Here is a 24,631-nt window from a genome sequence, read left to right as displayed (position 1 = left end):
TAACTTTCAGACCTGTTCTGTCTGGGAGTTACTCCTACTAAGGTACAGATTTCTGGTCCTCCCATTTAAAAACTGATTCTTGATGTCCTTCATTCAACTAATTTGAACCTGTTTGGTCTCCCAATTTTATAGTGTGAAAATTCTATGTTTGAGGCACCTAGTGACAATGAGCAATGTATAGCACTAACAAATTGGGAGGAAAAGATAAGGGGGGTGAGAAGGAGGGAGAGAGGAATTGTTTGATTAGAGAGAGCAAGGGGCTGATGGAGACATGGGGCTGACAGGAGAGTAGTTTCTGCTGAAACTGTGTGTCCCTAACATGAGCTCCTGTGCTCTGGAGCATCATTCCTTGATGTAATGGCTTCTCATGTTTCTGCTTTCACTCAGCTCTAAAGATCACCAGGAGACTCCTCATTTCACTTGCCTCCTTGTGAGTAAGGTGGCTTACTTTCAGTAGGCTGGATTAAAAGCCCCAAATATTCCTACAAATATTTTTCGATACCTGATCTCTTGAAATACAATATTTTGAGTCTTCAGTTTATTGGACTTGATGAAATGAATTCTGTATTGACATTTTGTCAGAATTTGTCCCTCGTTTCCTCCTAAAATTGTATGTCCCTCAATTTAATAAGTCATTCTTTTAGTTACACCTTTTTAGCTTATATAATAAATACTAATATCTTTAAAATGTAAAAGAACTATTAAAACACTGCATGTGCACTCAGAAAGTCGGGTGTGTCTTTTTAAAGATTCTGGGATGATTATCAACTAGTAACAGAAGCTGCCAGCTTGACAGTTACTTCTTTTCATGGAATTCACCAAAGCTTACTGACGTCATCCAGACTGGAAGGCACGGTCTCTCTGCCAATATCAGACAAGAAGTAATACAAGGAATATGGTTGTTGGGTTTTTTTTACAGCTTTTTTTTTCATGTCTACGCAAATGCAGTTTTTTCCATTTTCTTTTACTCCTGGCACATGGTAATGTTTCAGTCCATGTAAATGTGTTTTACCCATTATCTTGAGCTTTTTATTCATTTTAGCACTTTACTCCACCCCATAATAGGGCAGCAAGGGAACTTGTCAGGATATTTATATTGTAGTCTAAAAGCTTTTAAATTTACAGGCTTTTAGTCATAATTCGTTTTTTTGTTCCTGGCCTCTGGCAGCTTCTGGCTAATAGTAGAGGGTGAATATAATTTTGTTGCATCAAATTGACTAAAACTGTATCTTCTACCAGTTAGATTTTATTTTATTTTTTTTAATTTTTTTTTAACATTTATTTATTTTTGAGACAGAGAGAGAGCGAGCATGAACGGGGGAGGGTCAGAGAGAGAGGGAGACACAGAATCCGAAACAGGCTCCAGGCTCTGAGCGGTCAGCACAGAGCCTGACGCGGGGCTCGAACTCACGGGCTGCGAGATCATGACCTGAACCCAAGTCAGCCGCTTAACCGACTGAGCCACCCAGGCGCCCCTACCAGTTAGATTTTATAGGGTCCTACTTCTAGCTCTGTAAGTATGATACGAACTATTAACCAGATTCAGGCTGGTTGCTGACTTTCTGTTGAATCAAATGTCTCATGTTGTCTTTATTGTAATGACTTTCTATGAAAAGATATAAAACTCCTTAAACTTTTTCTGAGATCCTCATGTGTGTTTGATTTGGGATTGTTTCCTGTCTTCCTAACAGGGCTGTGTTAGACCTCAGTACCTGTTTTATACTGAGTTATATGATCAGAAAGAACATCTGTTTGTATGTGTTTTGAGTTTAAAAGCTTGGGTCTCACTAGTTTTATTGTCTTAGATGATCTCAGTCTTTAATGTGTAATAACTCCCATACAAAGGTAGATCCTGTTATATTTGGTAGCTTTTTCTGCTTCTTCCCTTTAAGTGTAAAAGTTGTTGCTTGGAGTTTCCCTCAGCCATGACTTTGTCTTTGTTACAGAATTTTTCTCATTATCTTTCCTATTGTACTGTAAATAGTACAATAGTACTGGCCAGTACTTTACTATTTACAAGCATATTTTCTTCAGCCATTATTTGTTTGATCTGCTAACACAGCTATTCATCACTTGTAATTTAGTCTCATTCCAAATGAAGGCAAGCCAGCCTCTACTTACAGCTGTGGTGTTGTAGACTGAGGTCATCTTTTGCTGAGGTTTCTGTTAAATTTTAGTTTGTTCCCAATCATTCATCTGTCTTGAAATCGCATCTGTAATATGTAACGTAAACAAACATGTCTATGTTAGTTCACAGAGATAGCACAAAAAACAAGAATCTTATGTCTTTTTTCTCTGTCTTTTTCATCATGAATGTTCCTACTTCCAATCCCCTGTACCACCTGCCTACATTTAAAAACCACTGATTTTTGTTTCTTTGTCCCAAGTTGATAGAACATTCTGTCCCCTAGATATCTTCTCTAACTTCAAAGCATAAATTAGGGAGCTGATATGGAATGGACATTAATCTTAATACATTTTAATGGTCTAATTGTACCTAGGAGAACTGGGGGAATAGGAGATTCAACTTTAGGCTTTATTTTACCTGTTACACTTAAGTCTTTGTTCTTTCCTTTTTTTTTTTTTTTTTTTTGTCTGTCTTTCTCAGTTCACTAATAAGGTAATTAAAAATGTAATGAATAAGGAGCTATCTTCAAGTCCTGAGTTTGAACATAAGAGGGATCCAACATACCATATATCCCGTGTCTGAAGGGGGGAAATGCCTAATCCATAACAATAATAACAATAATCTTATAATCTTTTAAAAGAGTTTTAAACCAATTATTTTATCCTGTCAAAGTGAACATTGAATTCCATAAACTAAGCTTATAAGAATTGCTTAAGGGAAAGAATATTGATTGTACAGTTTATTCTCATATTAACATTGATCTGGTTTTAGATTATGAGTAGCTCGTTTATTTCTTTGATTTGCATTAAAGCTTGGACTGTTTATATATTCATTTTAAAATAATAACATTTTACATGCAAAATATGCATATTTTGAAATCTTTTAAATATGTGCATTTATTTCTATAGTACATAAAAGTATGCTGTGGTCTTCAGGATGAAGTATGCTATCATGAAGAATAAATTTGGTTTTGTTAAAATAAGTAATGTGAGGTCATGTGTTTAAAAATATTTGAACGTGAGGGACGCCTGGGTGGCTCAGTCAGTTAAGCGTCCAACTTCAGCTCAGGTCATGATCTCATGGTTTGTGAGTTCAAGCCCCGTGTCGGGCTCTGTGCTGACAACGTAGAGCCTGGAGCCTGCTTCGGATTCTGTGTCTCCTCTCTCTGCCCCTCCCATGCTCATGCTCTGTCTCTCTCTCTCAATAAATAGACACTAAAAAAATTAAAAATATTTGAACTTGAAGCTAATACAGTGTTATAGGTCAATTATACCTTAACTAAAAACAAATTTGATACCTATGATAACTATAGCTATTAAGTGTTAATTGTTTATTCTTTCCCAAAAAAGACATATTGCATGTATTATTTAATTTTTACAACAGTCCTATGATGACTATTTTACAGTGAGGAAATGGTAAAGACCTTAAATAACTTTCCTAATGTCACGAAACTAGTAGAAGTGGCAGAACTGGGATTTAGACTCAGGTGTGTAACTCCAAAGCTCATGTATTTATCTACTCTGCTGTACTGCCTCTGCATATCAGCATGCACTGCTCTACTAAAGGCCATTGCTTTATGCACGTAGCTATTTTCTTCCTCATTTATCCACACATGCCAAGTGTAGATGTTCTTACAAGAAAATTTGTCCCATAGACATAGATAAGTAATTATTCAGTATTTTAACAATAACCTTTCAGATATGGCTTCTGGGGTGTGTGTGTGTGTGTGTGTGTGTGTGTGTGTGTGTGTGTGTGTTTAGGAAAATTAAAGGAGAGGTTAGAATATAGAATGCCTTCAGGTTTTTTTATTCCATTACCATTCCACATGACATTGCCCTAGACTACAGTTAAAACTGAATTTAAAAAACATTGTTTAAATAGTCTCCAAGGGTAATTCATGATTATATGCATCTAAGTGATTTTTAGGATTTTAAGTGGCAGATATAGTGACTACAAGGCTCCCTCTTGTGGACCATTAAAGCAAGTAGCCGTCAAGTCTCAAGATCCAAAGCCTTTCCTGTTAAAAACCTCTTTTGTATAACAACTGTCAGTGACATCTTTTGCCATGCTACTTGAATGATAGAGAAGTGAGTCTGGGACTGTCAGGAGTAATACTGCTGAACACGTGTGATTCTCCGGCCCTTTTGTTTCCTTAACCTATTGCCTGTATCTCCTTTCTCCTTTCTAATATTAGGGGAAAACATTGTTTCTAAATTTGCCTGCTATCCCATATTTCATTTTTTTGCCTCAGAGAATCTAAGAATGGATGGCTGGAAGTAATTCCCATGATCATCAAGTAACAACACTCATTTAATTTTTTGGAAGTTGATTAGTTTGTTCATGGTCACATAGTGAGGTAATGTTATATTTTAGAAGAGAACCAACAGAGCTAACGGCTCTTTAACAGTAACTTGATTAATTCGCTGAGCCCTGTTGGCTTTCTAAGCTGGTTTGGAATGTAGGTAACCATGTAAACTAGAACAACCCTGGGACTTACAATAAATAGTTGTGGCCTGGTGGAAGCTGGGCTTTAATAAAGACAATTTTAATCTACTGTGTATTATGCTTTGAAATAAATAATGGCACACCTTATGTTACAGAGAGAGCCCATGACAGTATTGGTAGTAGGGTCAGATTTTACATAATATGCTTAGAGGGTGAGCTTTTCAGTAACAGTCTGAATGAGGGTACTAGTCAAGTTCTCAGTCACTCATTCCTGTTTCCAGTTCCCCATGTATTCTTTTTTATATATTCCTAAATGATATCTACTTATTCAACTTGATACTCTTTTTTTCTCTGTAGTGGTCTTTCCTTGTTTCAATATAAGACTTTTCCTTCTAATCGTTATAGGGAATCTGTGTATGTATGTGTGTAGAGGGGGAAGAGTGGGAGGGAAGCAAACCTGAGGAAACTAAAAATTTCCATCTTAAAATGATCTCATCATGCTTTATCCTTGATTTATAGTTACTGATCCCTTAGATCATATTTTGGAAGCTATTCTAGGACAGTTTTGGAAGGCTCTCTCACTTTCTTTTAATGTTTACTTATTTTTGAGAGAGAGAGAGAGAGAGAGAGAGAGAGACAGCACGAGCGGGTGAGGGGCAGAGAGAGGGGGAGACACAGAATCTGAAGCAGGCTCCAGGCTCTGAGCTGTCAGCACAGAGTCCGACGCGGGACTCAGACCCACAAACTGCCAGATCATGCCCTGCACTGCAGTAGGATGCTTAACTGACTGAGCCACCCAGGCGCCCCTCTAATTTTCTTTTAGAAAACTTATTCTCCAGTTTGGCAGTGTGTTTTAGAAGCCATTGAAATGTGCTCCGATGTGTTTGTTCTACTTCTGAGGGTGTATTCCAAGGGAATCAACTAGGATATGTGGAAAGGTATAGTTATAAGAATGTTTATTACAGAATTGTAAGAAAAATAAAAGAAACAGCCCAGAAGCAAAAAGAGTATGTAATTATGATAATTTCATACTTTGGAATAATGAGCACCTCACAGAAAAATGTTACTTCAAATTGATGAAAATTGTGACCGATTTTTCTTTTTAATTCTCAGGTTAGCTAACATACAGTGTAGTCTTGGCTTCAGGAGTGGAATCCGGTGATTCATCACTTACATATAACACCCAGTGCTCCTCCCAACAAGTGCCCTTCTCAATGCCCTTCACCCATTTTCCCCACCTCCCCACCCCCATCAACCCTCAGTTCTCTGTATTTAAGAGTCTCTTCTGGTTTGCCTCCCTCTCTGTTTTTATCTTGTTTTTCCTACCCTTCCCCCATGTTCATCTGTTAAGTGTCTCAAATTCCACATATGAGTGAAATCATGTGATATCTGTCTGTCTCTGACTAGACTTATTTCGCTTAGCATAATATCCTCCAGTTCCATCCACGTTGTTGTAAATGGCAAGATTTCATTCTTTTTCATCACTGAGTAGTATTCCAGTGTGTGTGTGTGTGTGTGTGTGTGTGTGTGTGTGTGTGTGTATGTGTGGTGTCACATACCACATTTTCTTTTTTTTTTAATTAATAATTTTTTAATGTTTATTCAGTTTTGAAAGACCGAGAGAGTGGGAGACACAGAATCTGAAGCAGGCTCCAGGCTCTTGAGCTGTCAGCACTGAGCCTGATGCAGGACTCGAATCCAGGAACTGAGATCATGACCTGAGCCACAGTTGGCCGCTTAACCAACTGAGCCACCAAGGCGCCCCTATACACCACATTTTCTTAATTCATTCATCAGGTGATGGACATTTAGGTTCTTTCCATAATTTGGCTATTGTTGAAAGTGCTGCTATAAACATTGGGGTACAAGTGCCCCTATGTATCAGCACTCCTGTATCCCTTGGGTAAATTCCTAGCAGTGCTATTGCTGGGTCATAGGGTAGTTCTATTTTTAATTTTTTGAGGAACTTCTGTGCTGTTTTCCAGAGTGGCTGCACAAGTTTGCATACCCACCAGCAGTGCAAGAGGGTTCCCATTTTTCCACATCCTCGCCAGCATTTGTTGTTTCCTGAGTTGTTAATTTTAGCCATTCTGACTGGTGTGAGATGGTATATCTCAGTGTGGTTTTGATTTGTATTTCCCTGATGATGAGTGTCATTGAGCATCTTTTCATGTGTCTGTTTGCCATCTGGACATCTTCTTTGGAAAGTGTCTGTTCATGTCTTCTGCCCTTTTCTTCACTGGATTATTTGTTTTCTTGGGTGTTGACTTTGTTCAGTTCTTTACAGATTTTTGATACCAGCCCTTTATCCGATATGTCATTTGCAAATATCTTCTCCCATTCTGTTGGTTACTTTTTAGTCTTGTTGATTGTTTCCTTTGCAGTGCAGAAGCTTTTTATCTTGATGAGGTCCCAATAGTTAATTTTTTTGCTTTTATTTCCCTTGCCTTTGGAGACATGTCAAGTAAGAAATTGCTGCAGCCGAGGTCAAAGAAGTTGTAGTCTGTTTTGTCCTGTAGAATTTTGATGGTTTCCTGTCTCACATTTAGGTCTTTCATCCATTTTGAGTTTATTTTTATGGTGTAAGAAAGTGTGACTGAATTTTGTACCACTCACTTAAAAAATTAAATGAAATGGGGCACCTGGGTGGCTCAGTCAGATAACATCGACTTCAGCTCAGGTCATGATCTCACAGCTCATGAGTTCGAGCCCCACACCAGGCTTTGTGCTGACAGCTCAGAGCCTGGAGCCTGCTTCGGATTCTGCCTCCCTCTCTCTGCCCCTGCCCCGCTTGCACTCTGTCTCTGTTAATAAATAACCATTGAAATTTTTTTTGATTAAATGAAGCAATAGCCATAAAGAACAAATTGAACTCAGGGAATAGATAATAAGGCAAGATAAAAAAAAAAGTGGTTGAAACATGTACATTCAGAATCAAGAAAGAGTAGAAACAAGGGGTACCTGGGTGGCTCAGTCAAACATCTGACTCTTTGGCTCAAGTCATGATCTCACAGTTCATGAGATTGAACCATGCATGGGACTCTGTGCTGACAGCACAGAGCCTGCTTGGGATTTTCTTTCTCCCTGTCCCTCTGCCCCTCCCCTGCTTGCTTGCTCGCTCTCTCTCAAAATAAATAAATATTTAGGAAAAAAACAATAGAAGCAAAAGTCCAAATATATCACAGAAATGAAGGCATTTGGTAGGACCAAAGGTGTAGAATATGCAGTAACCAAGATAATGAGCATAGGGGATAGAAATGAGAAAAGCAATCTGCAGTCACACCACCCTGAGTGCACCCAATCTTGTCTGATCTCAGAAGCTAAGCAGGGTTGGGAAAAATAAGAAAGCAAACAAAACAAATAAATGATTAAAACGAATTGGAGAGGAAGTGAGATACAGATGATAGGTAAAGTCGTTTCAACATAACAGTTTAGTGTCTGAATAATAAAGCTAAAATAGTGGAACACAATAAATATTTAGCAATACCATTCAAGAAAACTCTTCATAAGTAACAGAAGAGTTAAAATGACATATTGAAAGAGCACACCATGTATGAGGGGAAAATGATCCAGAATGGTTCACAGTGGGGTATATCTTAGCAAAGTCATTGGACTTTAAGATCAAGAGAGTTTCTGTGGGTGGCCATGGCAAAAGACCAAGTCACTAAAGGGGGGAAGTAAAGGGTTTGCCTCAGACTTTGCAAACCTCAATGCCAGAAGATAATGAATCAGTACTTTGAAATACACTCCAGGAAGGAAAATGAAAGACAAGAATTTATATTTAGTCAAGCTGTCTGTCAAATACAAAGACTACCATTCAAAGATATATTGTTTGTGAGATACATTATTATCATGAAAGAAAAAGTATATACTCCGTCAACTAACAAACATTGGGAAAGGGAAAGTAGGATATAGAGTCATTTCCTTGCGTGTAATAACAAAATATTAAAGGATGATGTCTTAAGCTGACAAATCAAGAAGTGGAAATATAAGCATATTTTACAAAATGAAGGTATTTTTTGTAAATTGTAAAGTTGTAGCAACGCTCTTCAGGGCAGTACTGGTTAAACAGATTATGGTTCATCCATATCATGAAATACTTGATAGCCTCATAAAAAAATGAGGAAGGTCTCTATGTACTGATAGGGAAGGGAGCACCAAGATAAAAAGCAAGATGCAGAACATATAATGGAATATATGGTACCATTTATGTAAAAGGAGTAGAAAAATAGTATATAAGGATTTCATACATTTGATCAAAAAACTCAGGAAAAATACACAAGAATCTTTAAGAAAAAAATTATCTTGGGGGAAGGCTTGGGAGGTGGTTGGATGGATGACTGGGTAGGGGTTAGGTTCGGGTTTGTTCTTTTTTTTTTTAATGTTTATTTATTTATTTTGAGAGAGAGCATGCACATGCATGAGTGGGTCAGGGGCAGAGAGAGAGGTGGGGGGAGGGAGAGAGAATCCCAAGCAGGCTCCACACTGTCAGCGTGGAGCCTGATTTGGGGCTCAGACTCAAGAACACGAAATCATGACCTGAGCCAAAATCAAGAGTTGGATGCTTCACCAACTGAACCACCCAGGCGCCCTTCCTTTTCATTTTTGTAGTGCAAGTGCATTACATATTACTAATTAGACTAATGGAAATACTGAATATTCTCTTCCTCCTTCCCCCAAATTCTGGTCCCGTATTGTCTTAAGCAAAGCTCTGAGGTGGTTTTAGCTGCTGTCTCTACAAGGTGTCATGGGATTTTCATTCTTTCCAGAATGTAATCTTCTTAAGTAATCTTCCCCAGGCCTTCTAGGTGCAGAAAACACTGTTCTGTGATTCATTTGCTATTTCATCTGGACAGGTTCTCTGTCCTTTCTTAGGTTGTCTGCAAAATAATCAGTACTTATTAAGGCTGGTTCTGTCATTAAATGAAGCTCTGTTTCTTATCCTTTGTGTAGGTTATTTATGGGATTGGTCTTGCTGGATGCATTGGGCTCCTATGAGTGAGCATTTCCCCTTGAGTTAGTGTCTAATATTCATTCTCAACTTAATATGGTCAAAACAGAACTCTTGATAACGTGTACCAACTTTAGAACTCTATGAAATGGGAAGATACGAATTACATTTAGTTTTTGTTTTTTTTCATTTATGGAAGGTGAGACATTAAGAGGTTGTGACTTGTCAAAAATTACTCAGAAAATAGGAGTAAGGCAGGGGCAAGGAGGGTGCTGCCAGACTGCCAGATGTCTTAACCATTGGTAACGTGAATCCTGCCTTGTTGATATGAGGATTTAGCATGGTGGACTGAGTTATTGGGGTTTTCCCCTCAAGTGAGGCTAATTTGTTTTTTGGTCCTTGTGCAGTTATGCTCCCAAAGAGATTCTCACACTTATTTCCAGGGTGCATGAGTTTGGATATATAATTGGAAAGCAGTGATGCTACTATTATTAGTGTATACATGTATGCACCCACAGATACGCACATAGTGATTCAGTATAATTGCCAGTGACAAAACTGTTACCTTTTGTGATTTAAGATCACTTGAAGGGAATGCTCATGAAGTCATGCTCATGACTTTGAACTCTTTTCCATAATGAATAGAAGACATTCTGCAACATTTTCTAGAAGTTTTCTAAATGCTTTGGTTCTAATGCATTAATTGTATTGCATTTCTACTTTGGTTTCTAAAGTTGTGTGTGTAAAATGGGGGCGATAGTCTTGTCATCTTCACAGGATTGTTGTGATCACTAAATGGGATAGCTTATGTGAATGCGCTTTTATAAAACTGTAAGGTGCCTTATCAAAACAGAGATGGTGGTGCTAGTATACGCTAATTAGTCTCACCTGTTCCTCATATGTTCCTACCATTCAACTCTGTCCCTTCCCGATTCACTCTTTTCTAAGAATAGGACTAAAAGGATCATATTAGACTTAAATTCGTGTACCTTAGCTTTTTTCGCCTGTGTTTCTTTTTCTGCATGCGTTCGTCTACGTAAAGACAATTTTGAATAATGTCATACAGAATCTTACACTTAATAATTAAACAATAGAGATATAATAAAAACCTATGCGTAATAGTGTGGACACAGGCTTTGTAAACAGACAGTTCTGTGTTTTAAAATCCACTTGTCCTATGTTGGTTGTGTGACCTTGGACAGGTTACTTAATCTCTTGTAGACTCAGTGTTCTCGTGTGTAAAAATGAATGATAATATTTATCTTTGACATTGTTGCGGACTAAATGAGGTACTTTTTGCAAAGCACTTTGGAACATTGTTTTCACAGAACACTTAGTGTACCCTCATGTCCTCAAACATGCAAATTCTAGTTCAGACATAATCACTTGATTAGTAGTTTTACCATTTTTGTTGTACTCCTTTTAATGTAAGTTACATTGATAAAGATCAGAAATTTAACTCCACAGTTGCTCTAAAAACTTTCTATTTTAGATTCACTGGAATGAAAAATGAGTACATTATGAAAAATGTACATAACAGTGTATATTACTTTATTTCTGGCTTATGTGAGTATATGGGAGCCTGAAAACTCATCAGCTATTTCAAAACGAGGATGCATTTATTCATTATATTTTACATATACCTAGCTGGTGCTATTATTAGCATTTGGAATAAAGAGATGAAAAAAAAAAGTAGTTCTTGGCTACATTGGAGGTCACCATTTGTCAAAGGAGACAGGTAAATAAGTGGTTATAATCCAATATCAGAAGTAGTCTGATAGAGGTCTGCACAGGGAGCTTTGAGAACCCAGAGGAGACACCTCCCACTTCTACGTGGGGAGTGTGTGTGCAGTCGTTCAGATGTGCCTCCAGGGAAAATGACATCTGAGTCACATCTGGAACGAGCCAGAACCTGTAACATGAAGCCTTTTCTTCAGACTAAGGACATGAATTCATTTTAAGATGATGTGGAGCCAGTGAGTACTTTTATTTAAAGCAACATGAGGGGCGCCTGGGTGGCTCAGTCAGTTGGGCGTCCGACTTCGGCGCAGGTCATGATCTCACCATCAGTGAGTTCGGGCCCTATGTCAGGCTCTGTGCTGACAGCTTGGAGCCTGGACTCTGCTCTGGATTCTGTGTCTCCCTGTCTCTCTGCCCCTCCCCTGCTCGTGCTCCCCCTCAAAAATTAAAAAAAAAATAATAAAGCAACATGAATGGATTGGGAATGTAGGATAACTACCTGGAAGCATACCTCCAAGCAGTGGCATCACATCAGTTTTATCATCATCTACATTGCAACCAGTTACTTAATATATCCAGCTCATGGATACCTTATCTCACTCAATCCAGCACCCTTTGAACTGCATATTAATTGCCATTATTCTATAGATATGAAAACACAGGGTAATACAGGTTAATAGAGGAGTTAGTGACTGGATGCATAAGGGAGAGTATGTTTGATCACCTGCCATTCTTCCTGGTGGGTTTAAGTTAACAGAAGATGAGAGATGATAATTGTTGATCCTTAGTCTCCTTTTTCATGTGTTTTATATATTATAAAGCATTTCACTGAATTTAGTTTGATTCTAGAGTTTAAAGATAACATGTGTTCCCTAGAAGATGGCTTTTAACCCAAGTCTGTTACTTCGTCTGGTACTTAAGGAAACTGGTTTGTTCTAACACTAGAGGAAAAAATGGTTGTGTTAAACTTGCTCTTCCTTAGAATTTTTCATCTTACAGGATTTTTGTCCCTATTCTTTAGAATTCTTAATAGATTATGTTACTTAATTTTCCAGTCCTTCTCCTTTTCCTCTAAATAAAATTATCTTAATATTTGAAATGATATCTCCTTAGGATTTGAGACGTTGTAGTTGTGTAATTGTTAAATTCTCATATGTAACTGGGGACCTGGATTCTCAGTATGAAGGGTAGTTTGAAACTAGATTTTTGTCTTTCTTCTCCATAATGTCTATCGAGTATATTCGAGCAATAGAATGAGAGGTGATTATTCTTCAGAGTTAAAAACAAAACAAAAAACCTGACTATTAATCCAGCCACATTCCTCATTAGCTTTCCAAATCCTGTCAAAATTGACCGTTTACCCCTTCATTTTTAGTTCTTTAGTTGAAAATACAAATGAAGTACTTCTTTCTCTCCTAGAAATGTGGTATAATGATTCATTTTTTTTAAAAAGGGTTTGTATGTAACTAGAAAGGAGTATAACAAAGATTGTGTGTGCACAGTTTCGACTTGCAATACTCACCTTTTACTTCTTTTATTTCAGCTCAATCTGAAATTGAAGTTTCTGTGTCTGCAAGAAATATCAGGAGGTTACTAAGTTTCCAGCGGTATCTTAGATCTTCTCGCTTTTTTCGCGGTACTACTGTTTCAAATTCTCTAAACATTTTAGATGATGATTATAATGGACAAGCCAAGGTGTGTATAACTTTTTCAAGAAAACATTAATTTTTGATACGTTTCATGAAACCCTTTTTTTCCCATATGGGATTGACTTATTAGAACCTTCTTTTTAATGCAAAAATTAGTTAAGCCCATTATTCAGTTTTTCCTTTAGAGTGGGTGTTCATTTTATAATTAGGTGTTACAGAGCAAGGGAAATCACTGAAGTAACTAAAAGAATGAAAATGTTTTTGTTTATTGTAACAGTAAGTAACAAGTAGATCAGTAAACATTAAACTATAAGATCACACTGAATTTTAACTCTGGGAAGAATATTATGGCTATTCTGATCTAATGTCTATATGCTATACATAAAGAATCTATGACCTAAAGAGCATCAGGGACTGTTTGAGCTCACCCACTGTTTAGAGGTAAACCCAGCATAGGATGTTAGGTCTCATGACTTACAGTCAAATGATTTTTTATAGTCTCTTGCATCACTGAGCTATTTTGAGGGTTTATACATTTTCTAATTAAACCCAGTGATTGTGAGCATTATTTATATAGTTTAAAAGAAATGTCTTAATGAAGGTGGAGCTCAGATGAGCTTGTTTTTGACCAAATGAGAGTTTTTAATGATCTTATGTTTCTGACATTTTTTAAATTATTTTTTACCTAATATTTACAGGCCAGATTTTGTAAGTGTATGTACATAGGGCTAAGGTACCTTCTTTACAATTACATTAAAGTGCAAAAAAATTGTTTCCCTGTTTGTGAAAGAAATCTATAGAAAAGTGTTCATGCTTTCTTTAAATTGTAAAAAGTTTACAGGTTCTGCTTTTTAACATGAAAATATCGGGGCACCTGGGTAGCTCAGTCGGTTAAACGTCTGACTTTGGCTCAGGTCATGATCTCATAGTTCCTGGGTTTGAGCCTCCCGTCGGGCTCAGTGCTGACAACTCAGAGCCTGGATCCTGCTTCAGATTCTGTGTCCCTCTCTCTCTCTGCCCCTCTCCCGCTTACACACATGCTCTCTCTCAAAAATAAACATTAAAAAAAATTAAAAATAAACAAAATGAGAATATTGATCTGTGTATGAGTGGTTGTTAGTATTATCAAATAATCACTATTAGTAAGAGTATTTCTTATGTCAATTTATTGATAGATGTGTACAACAGTGAACTTTCCACAAAAATTTCAGGTTACAAATATATAGTGTAAAAATATGAATTTGGTTTGGTTGTTGTGAGATTTATTTGCTCAACTGAAATACACATCAACTTAAATGTAATAAAGGCTATTAATTATTGTATAATGATATTTAAAGAATATAAATAAATACCTGTAACTTGGGAGTGTTTTTTTTTTTTTAAGAAAAGGAATGACAAATAACTTAAGCATAGTGTAGTATAGATTCAAGTGCCTAGGTTCCAGAATCAGACCACCTGAGTTAATTAATATCCCAGCTCTATTACTTTCTAGCTGAGCAAGTTAGTTACTTTTAGCCTGTTTCCCCATATATAAAGGAGGGTTAAAGACAACTCCTACTTCATAGTCTTGGTATGAATAGTAAGAGTAAGCAAAACACTTTTAACAGTACCTGAAATATAGTAAGTACTCAACTATTATAACTTATTTTTAAAATCTAATTTCTAGACCATGCCATGTATGAACCATATATGGTTCATGGTGTTAAATTATGTTAGAATTCTTGAAAAGTTCATGGGAGTGTAGGAATGAATTGAAAGAAACAATAACCTTACTTGTACATTCATTAATTGGAATACAAACTATTTGGTTTTCCAAATGGAGATTACCCTTTGGACACTTTTTTGGAGCCAGTTGGAAAGGTCATGATTAAAAGGAGAATGATACTTTGCATTTCTTAAAGTAAATCACTTTCCATTTTCACTAACTTCCCTATGGACTATCTGTAAAAGACAGACTGTTATTGAACTTAAATTACAGTAGGAATGTTTGTTTTTCATTTCAGTGTATGCTGGAAAAAGTTGGAAATTGGAATTTTGATATCTTTCTATTTGATAGACTAACAAATGGTAAGTGAAGAGTTTGACTTACTCAAATTAATGTGGACTCTAGATTGCTGCATTGATGGTACAGTCACTCGGGGGGGTTATTGCTTTCATTTACTTAGGTTATGAGCCCTCTGCTGCCAACAGAAGATCATTTTGTCCCTTCTTTAGTGACTGATCTATAAGCTCAAAGAATCACTCTCATAATTTTGTCTTTTCATTACTCTTGGTTAGCAGTAATCAAAAGTCATCATCATCATCATCATCACTTGGCCATCCATCCCTAATTAATGCTACTATTATAGATAACCCAAAGTGAAATTGTTACCTCATTATTTTGTTTTTCTGTTTTGGTTTCTTTTGGGTTGTGGTCATTTACAATGACATCTTCTGATACTGTATTTCAGCTTTGATAGCCACAGATATGTGGTAGATTAATGACATTTTAAAGATATCCTTTCTTTTAACTTTATGGTTCTCAGGCTTTTCTTTCTCTGTACACTTGAGAGATATGACATATGATCAACATTGGTTCCCTATGACATGGCGTCTTCATGGTTGGGTGGAGATGAGCTTGTAGCTTCTTTAGGAGTCTTATCAGAATCTACAGAATATGAATGGTTTGAAAACACCAGGTGATTCTAATCTGTTTACCCCCTCCTGTGTTTTGTTTGGTTTTAGGGGCAAGGGTCATGTTTCCTTATTCTCTTTGGAACAGGATAAGGATTTCTTTTGAGAATCATTTTTATTTAGGGTAAAATTTTTGGCATAAAAAAATGGTACAGGTTATTCAGCTAGACCGTACTTGTCTAAATATCTTTTTGCTTGTCTAAATATCCTTTTAATAAGTGAAACAGGGGGCTCCTGGGTAGCTCAGTTGGTTAAGCATCTCACTCAATTTCGGCTCAGGTCATGATCTCATGATTCATGAGATTGAGCCCCACAGTGGGCTCTGTGCTGACTGTGGAGCCTGCTTGGGATTCTCTCTCCCTCTCTCTTCCCCTCCTGCACAAACACACACACACTCTCTCTCTCTCTCAAAATAAATAAATAAACCTTAATAAAAGTAAAGCAGATTGGAAAGTACACTGAGAGGAAGCCACTTCTGAGTGTTTAGAATGAAGTGGGCCACCTGGGTGGCTCAGTCAATTGAACATCCAACTCTTGATTTCCGCTCAGGTTGTGATCCCAGGGTTGTGGGATCGAGCCCTGCACCGGGCTCCACTCTGAGCATGGAACTTGCTTGAGATTCTCTCTCTCCCTCTGCTTCCCCCTCCCCTGCTTCTGCATTCACACATTTTCTGTCTCTGTGTGTCTCTCTCTCTCTCTCAAATTAAAAAAAAAAAAAAAATTTTAGAGTGAATTAAATATGTAGTTCACTGCTATGTACTTTGAAATTGCCTTTTTGTTTTCTTTTTTTCTTTGGAATGAAGCTCCTTTCATAAGGAAGCTAAATATGGGAAATGGGCAAGCAGATACAACTCTAGTCATCTTGAGAATCAATGTGGGTCTAGCTTTTTAGTATCACTACATTATTCCCTGTAAGCTGTGTGACCATGTAAAGTCCATGTAAAGAAAATAGCTTTGAGATCACCTTCTATTTGTCTGTACACTGTTGACAGAAAATAAATCGGACTGATCCTCAGCAAAATTGAAAAACAATGAATTCTGTTTTATCAGCACAGTCCCCCTCCTGCTTCCCTGCCATTTTGGGTTTTTTTTTCCTTTTCTCTTTCTCTTCTACCTCTCCTTTGCCCTTGGGTGACTGTTTTCTGCCTTTCTCTGGCCCCACTTGGCATGTCCACACAGAAAATGCTCTAGTATCATTTACACAGTTGTCTTTCCCTTCAGCCTTCCCTTTTTAAAACATGTAGATGGCAAAATATCAGGTGACTCATCTTCTTCTAGATCTGGGAAATTCCTTTTTTCTAACTTAATATGAATATTACTTCAGTTATTATCCCAAGATAAATGTAGATCAAACCATGCCACCCTTCACACCTTCCAGGTTTAGCCTTCTATAAACTGTAATTGCTCCTCACCTGCTATTAGTCTGCTGGGACACTTTTACTCATTGAAATAGCTGTTTGTTTTCTAAATTCCATTTTTAAAAAGCACATATCTGCTAGTCAGGGGTCTTGGTGATGAAAGTAGAGTGCGGTTGAAAGTGTGGGATGGGCAGAGTAGCTTTCATGTGAATCACCTCATTACTTTTTGTGAAGATGATGGCTGAATGGTTTCTTCTCAGGGTTGGTTGTTAGCAGGTAACTACACACCTGTGATTTTACAGATGGTGATACACATATTCATGTAACGAGAGCCACCCAAAAGTTACAGGAATTCTATACATGAAGAGCAAATGGACAAGAAAAATTTTTTAACTTTCATTATTTTATTAGAAATGCTTTCCTTTTAAAAGTGCTTAGCCAGAAATGAATTCTGGATAATATATATGTATGGTATCCAAGTGTATAGTTTTCCTTTGTTGCTTACCGATCCCGTGCTTTCTGTATTTCTTACTCTGGCAATTCACCAGATGACATAGTAGGGGGAATGCAGAGAAGAGGTAAAACTCAGTGATTCCCACCAAGACAAAGGGTCCCACCTTGTCCACTGCAAGGAGGAAAATACGTATCATCTGGTAGGATATATTTGGCATTCCTTTTATAGGAATGAGAGGTTATGTGTAAAATAGCAAGATAGGGTTTGTCACCCCCGAGATCTACCTGGCATGTGAGGACCCTCGTTGCCAGGTGTGTGTCATGGCAGCAGCCTCATCCTCCTGGCTGCCATCTGGAATCACATCTAAGAACTATCAATGACCCTTACATGTACCTTGAGCAGTTCTATCTTTGGATACATGTTTATGAAGGAGGGTCTTCTATAAGCACAATTTTCTTTTCCAAGAAAGTGTTTCCATTTTTGTATAAAGTAAGTTCTTCTGTGCAAGAAGAACAGGTAAGCATTACTTGTTTTGAAATGTTTGACCTGTGTTCTTATTCACTGGTATTAAAATAGTCTGTTGGTGTCTTAAAAACTAGAAATAAGAAACAATGTTACACGCAGTTTTCCAATTAGATATGGGTAGTACACTTTGTTAGACTGGTTTTTGTCTGATTCTTTTAAAGTTCTTGGTGGAAGACCTTATATGTATTGCAGATTGCCCGAATTCCAGAAGATATTTTACCATCAGATTGCAGCTTTCTTAAAACTTATTCAAGACCTAGAAATTGGTAATTTGTCTCATTAGGTTTGCAAAACAAGTTTGGGAGAATGCTATCATAACCTAAACATACAGAATAAATACACATTCTTTTTTACTGAGATATAATTGACATATGATGTTATATTAGTCTCAGATGTACAACATAATGATTTGACATTTATATACATTACAAAAGATTACCACAGAAGTAGTTACCATCCGTCACCATAAAAAGTTATTACAATATTATCGCCTATATTCCCTATGTTGTACTTTACATCTCTGTGACATATTTATTTTATAGCTGGAATTTTGTACCTCTTAATCCCTTTCACCTGTTCTGCCCATTCCTCCACCTCCTTGGCAATCACGTTTGTTCTAAGTCTGTTTCTGTTGTTTTGTTTGTTCATTTGTTTTTTAGATTCCAGATATAAGCAAATCATATGGTGTTTGTCTTTCTCTATCTGAATTATTTTACTTAGCATAATGCCCTCTAGGTCCATCCATGTTATCACAAATGGCTGAGTAATGTGCCATTACAATAATGTTCCATTGTTTTGTGCTTTCAGCTCTCACATTTAGGTCTTGAGCCCATACTTTGTGTATTTTTGCACATGGTATGGGAAAGTAGTCAAGTTTCATTCTTTTACATGCAGCAGTTCAGCTTTTCCAACACCATTTATTGAAGAGACTGGTTTTTTCCCCATTGTATATTCTTGCCTCCTTTGTCATAGATTAATTGACCATTAAAGCATGGATTTATTTTGGGCTCTCCGTTATGCTCCACTGATCTATATGTCTCCTTTTGTGCTGACACCATATCGTTGATTACTGTAGCTTTGTAATGTAGTTTGAAATCTGGGAACATGATACCTCAGCTCTGGTGTTCCTTCTCAAGATTGCTTTGACTATTGGGGATCTTTTGTGGTTCCGTACAAATGTTAGGATTATTTTTCTAATTCTGTGAAAAATGCTATTGGTATTTTTATGGAGATGGCATTGAATCTGTAGATTGCTTTGGACAGTAGGGACATTTTAACCATATTATTCCAGTTCATGAGCATGGTACATCTTTCCATTTCTTTGTGGCATCTTCAATTTTTTTCATCAATGTCTTATAGGTTTTCAGAGTACAGATTTTCCAACTCCTTTGTTACATTTATTCCTAGGTATTTTCTTTTCAATGCAATTATAAATGGGATTATTTTATTAATTTCTCTTTCTGGTAATTACTAGTATATAGAAGTACAACATATCTGTATGTTAATTTTGTATCCTGCAACTTTGCTGAGTTCATTTGTAGTTCTAATAGTTTTTTGGTAGAGTCTATAGGGTTTTCTTTATATATAGGATTATGACATCTGCAAGTAGTGACAGTTTACTTATTCCTTCACAATCTAGATGCTTTTTATTTCTTTTTCTTTTCTGATTGCTGTGTTTTGTACTTCCAGTACAGTGTTGAATAAAAGTGTCAAGAATGGGCATCCTTGTTTTGTTCTTAGAAGGAAAGCCTTTCACCATTGAGAATGATGTTACCTGTGGGTTTGTCATATGTGGCCTTTTTTATATTGAGATATGTTCCCTCTGTACCCACTTTGTTGAGAGTTTTTATCATAAATGGATGTTGAATTTTGTCAAATGGTTTTCCTACATCTAATGAGATGATATGCTTTTTATCCTTCATTTTATTAAGGTAGTATATCCTGTTGATGCATTTGCAAATGTGGAACCATCCTTATATTCCTGGAATAAATCCCACATGAACATGGTGTTTGATCCTTTCACTATATTGTAGAATTTGGTTTGGTCGTATTTGGTTAAGTATTTTTGTAAATATGTTCATCAAGAATATTGGACTGTAATTTCTTTTTTTGTACAAAGTGTCTTTGTCTACTTTTGGTGTCGGGGTAATGTTGGCCTTGTAGAATGAATACAGAAACAATCCTTCCTCTTTAATTTTTTGAAATACTTTGAGAAGGATAGGTACTTACTCTTGTCTCAGTGTTTGGTAGAACCCACCCATGAGAAGCCATTTGGTCTTGGACTTTTGTTAGTTGGGAGTTTTTTGATTACTGATTCATTTCATTGCTAGTAATTGGTCTGTTCAAATTTCCTGTTTCTTTGTGATTCAATCTTAGAAGATTATGTATGTAGGAATTTATCCATTTCTTCTAGGTTGTCCAGTCTGTTGGCATCTACTTGTTTTAGTAGTCTCTTACCAGCTGTATTTTTATGGTGTCTTTTGTATCTTCTCCTCTTTCATTTCTGATGTTACTTACTTGAATCTGCCTCTTTTTCTCTTGATGAGCCTGTCTAAAGGTTTATCAACTTTATCTTTTCAAAGAATCAGCTCTTAGTTTTATTAATCTTTTCTATTATTTTTTAAGTCCTATTTCATTTATTTCTACTCTTTATTATTTCCTTCCTTCTACTAACTTTGGGCACTGTTTGTTCCTCTTTTTTCTCATTCCCTTAAGTGTAAGCTTAGATTGTTTATTTCACATTTTTCTTAATGGTTTGGTAGGCTTTATCACTATAAACTGCTTCTGCAGGGCACCTGGGTGGCTCAGTCACTTAAGCATCCAACTCTTGATATCAGCTCAGGTCATGATCTCTCAGTTTGTGAGTTTGAGCCCTGCATTGGGCTCTGCATTGACAGTGTGGAGCCTTCTTGAGATTCTGTTTCTGTCTCTCTCTTCTCCCCCCTCACTCTCCCTCTCTCTCACAATCTCTCTCTCCCTCTCAATAAATAAATAAACTTAAAAAAAAAACATTTTTGCTGTGCATCTTCTATTTTGGAACATTATATTTTAATTTTCATTTGACTCAATTCAGTTGTTTGAATTCCTCTTTCATTTCTCCATTGACGTCTTGGTTGTTTATTGGCATGTTGTTTAGCATCCACATGTTTGTGTTTTTTCCAGTATTTTTTTTCTTGTAATTGATCTAGTTTCATACTGTTGTGGTTGGAAAAGATGCTTGATGTAATTTCAGTTTTAAATTTATTGAGACTTGTTTTGTGGCCTAACATGTGATCTCTCCTGGAGAATACAGTGTTTCATGTGTGTCTCCAAAGAATGTGTATTCTTTTTTAATTTTTTGTTTTTTGTTTTTGCTGTTCAGTTTGGATGATTTCCACTACCCTGAAATCCTAGATCACTGATCTGTGCTTCTGCATCATCTCATCTGCTGTTGATTCCCTCTACAGTGTTTTCCATTTTAGTTAATGTATTCTTCAGCTCTGATGCATTCTTTTTTATATTTCTTATCTCTGCTGAAGTTCTCACTGAGTTTATCTATTCTTCTCAAGTCTGGAGAGCATCCTTATGACCATTACTTTGAACTCTTCATAAGGTAGATCGCTTATTTCCATTTCATTTAGTTTTTTTTTTTTGTTTTTTTTTTTTGAGGTTTTGTCTTGTTCTTTCATTTGCAACATGTTCCTCTGTCTCCTCCTTTCCCTGCCTATTTTTGTTTGTATATATTAGGTAGATCAGCTGTGTCTCTGGGTCTTGAACATGTAACCTTATATAGAAGGCATCCTGTGAGGTGTAAACCCCACCCCACCCCCTGGTAACTATACCCAGGCACTCCAGGGATTTCCCCTGTGTGGGCTGCATGTGCCCTCCTTTGTGGCTGGATCACAAATTATGTGGGCACACTGGTACCACTTTTGTGGGGTTCCAGTCCCAGCTGAGGCAACTCAGTGTGGTGGGACAGTAGCCACTTTTGGGGGGACAGGCACCAGTCTCAGTTGAGGCTCTCTGCTGAGTGCAACAGGAGGGGAACCACTTTGGAAGGGTATCCCCCAGGAAGGGAAGGTTGGGCTGGACAGGTCCACAGGTTGACATCTGGTCAGGGTAAGCAGTGCTAGAAAGGTAAATGGATAGTGTCAGAACTGGTGCCTGCCAGCATCAGCCCAGCGAGGCAGAAGGAAGGCAAGAAAAATGGTGCCATTCAGTGCTTCCTTCCTGGAGAAAGTTCCTACAGAGCCCTGACCCTACTGCACAAGCCCTAAAATTAGTCAGTGAATCTCCTTCAGTTATGGCTTAGTTGCTGTTTAGACTATTGCTTCTGTTCTGGTCTCAGCCAAGTGTTTATATGCAGGCCTTTTAAGAGTGGAATCTTGGCTTCCCACAGCCGGCCAGCTCTCCTGGAGTTAAGTTTCACTGATTTTCAAGGCTTCTGGACATAAGGCATGCTGATTTCCAAAGCCAGATGTTATAGAGGCTTTTCTTCCTGGTACAGATCCCCAGGGCAGTGGGTACCTGATGTGGGGCTCAAACCCTTCACTTCTCAGGGAGGATCTCTATACCTGTGATATCCCTCCTGCTTGTGGGTTATCAAGCTGGGCGTGTGGACCCCGACCAAATCACATCTCTGCTTTCTTGATGTGACTTTTTCTTTACATCTTTAGCTGTGGAAGAGCTGTTCTGCTAGTCCCCAGATTGTTCTCAGTAAGAGTTACTCTATATGTACTTGCAGTTTTGGTGTGTGGCCATTGCTTGACCTGAGCTCAGAATCCTCCTACTCTGCCATTTTCAGCAATTCCCACCCACTTTTTTAAATTGAGATATAATTGACATATAACATTATATTAGCTTTAGGTGTACAATGTGAGGATTTAATATATGTATATATTTAAAACAATCACAAAAAATCTAACATCCATCACTATACATGGTTACATTTTTTTGTGAGAACTCTTTAAGATCTATTCTCTCAACAACTTTCAAATATGTAATACAGTGTTATTAATTATAGTCACCATGCTGTACGTTACATTCCCCAGACTTATTTTATAACTAGAAATTTGTACCTTTTGACCCTTTTCACTCATTCTGTCAACACCCCCAACTCTTGCCTCTGACAACCACCAATTTGTTCTCTGTATCTATGAGCTTGGTTTTTTGTTTGTTAAAGATTCCACATAATATTTAGATCATGGCATTTGTCTTTCTCTGTCTGACTTATTTCACTTAGCATAATGACCTCAAAACTCATCCATGTAGTTGTAAGTGGCAAGATTTCCTTCATTTTTATGGCTGAATAATATTCCATCGTATATGTATACCGTATCCTCTTTGTCCATTCATCTCTCTGTGGACCCTTAGGTTGCTTCCATTGGAAATAATGCTGCGCTGAGCAGAGGAGTGCGTATATCTTTTCGACTTAGTGTTTTCTTTTCTTTGGGTAAATAGAGGTCGAATTGCTGGATAATATGTTAGTTCTCTTTTTAAATTTTCGAGGAGCCTCCATTCTGTTTTCCATAGTGGCTGTACCAATTTACATTCCTACCAATAGTGCATTTTTCTCCACATCCTCACCAACACTTGCTATTTTTTGTCTTCTTGATAATAACCATTCTGACAGGTGTAGAGTGGTATCTCATTTATGGTTTTGATTTGTATTTCCCTGATGGCTAGTGATGTTGAGCATCTTTTCATCCGGCTCTTGGCCATCTGTATATCTTCTTTGGAAAAATGTCTACTCGTATCCTCTGCCTATATTTAAACTGGGTTGTTTGTTTGAACTTACATTGTGAAATATCTATGTATATATCCAAGGAAAAGTGGGTTGTTACAGCAATAATAACAGGAATATAGCTCACTTCTTCACAAATGGTTCTAAACCAGATGGGCTCCTGTTTGTATCAGTATAGTGTTATCAGGATCCAAATACATTTTAACATTTAATTTCTTAAAAAATAAAAGATTTGAAAAAGTTTTTTTTGTTTAAGGTGCTATGTCAGGTTTTTTTAAAAAGAATCTCTTTTGGTCTCCTGCATCTTTTCCAGTGTTTCTCATGCAAATATTGTTCAATTAATTTATATTTTTCCTTAGCTATGGGCTTCTCTTGACAATTGTGTAGGCAGTTTTGGGTAATGAAGTTAGCCCAGTGGTCCTTTAAAATTGTCCATAAATGTTATTACTATAAATATGCAATGTGAGAATAGTTAAGTCTTTTGTAGATTTTTTTAAGAATGATAGTTTCTTTAGAGAGATGGTTTCTTTAGAATCATCTTTATGTTATTGTCTAAATTCTGGCAGCAATTTTTGAGCTCCTAACTCTTTAAAACATACAGTTTTATATCATGTGTCCTAATAGAGGAAATGCACAAAACTTTGAGAAATATAATAGAAGGTATAAAAAATGGAGAGTTACATCTTGGAAGACAGACTAACCATTATAACAATGCTAGTATTTCCAGATTCCATGTCTATACTCAAGTGACTCCAGTTGTCAAAAGGGTGGAAGTTGAGGGTGAGATAGTCCTCACAGCAGGTAGCAGCTCTTTCAGAAAACTTAGCTTAGGGGAAGAGACAGGGTGGCAGCTGGAGGGAGCCAAGAGAGTCAAGTATTCTTTGTTGTTTGAAAGATAAAATCTAGAGCATGTCCTGAGTGCTGATGCTTGTTGGAGCACTAGAAGGAGGGACTGAGGAGGGATATTTTGATTCAGGGGGAAGGAG

At 37.1% G+C, this 24,631-nt stretch overlaps 1 protein-coding gene across 3 annotated transcripts in view; it reads left to right on the top strand.

The window, feature by feature from the left end:
• PDE7A (phosphodiesterase 7A) overlaps nt 1–24,631 on the top strand; it is a 271,768-nt gene that overhangs the window by 228,920 nt on the left and 18,217 nt on the right. For all 3 annotated transcript variants that reach the window (XM_047842854.1, XM_047842853.1, XM_047842855.1), the window contains 2 exons: nt 12,808–12,959; nt 14,917–14,980. In XM_047842854.1, coding sequence (XP_047698810.1) covers nt 12,808–12,959; nt 14,917–14,980 — 216 coding nt within the window. The remainder of the gene's footprint in view (nt 1–12,807; nt 12,960–14,916; nt 14,981–24,631) is intronic.

This window comes from Prionailurus viverrinus, chromosome F2, assembly GCF_022837055.1.
Source record: "Prionailurus viverrinus isolate Anna chromosome F2, UM_Priviv_1.0, whole genome shotgun sequence".
In the NCBI taxonomy this organism is placed as follows: domain Eukaryota; kingdom Metazoa; phylum Chordata; class Mammalia; order Carnivora; family Felidae; genus Prionailurus; species Prionailurus viverrinus.
This window is presented reverse-complemented; position numbering and strand designations above follow the sequence as displayed.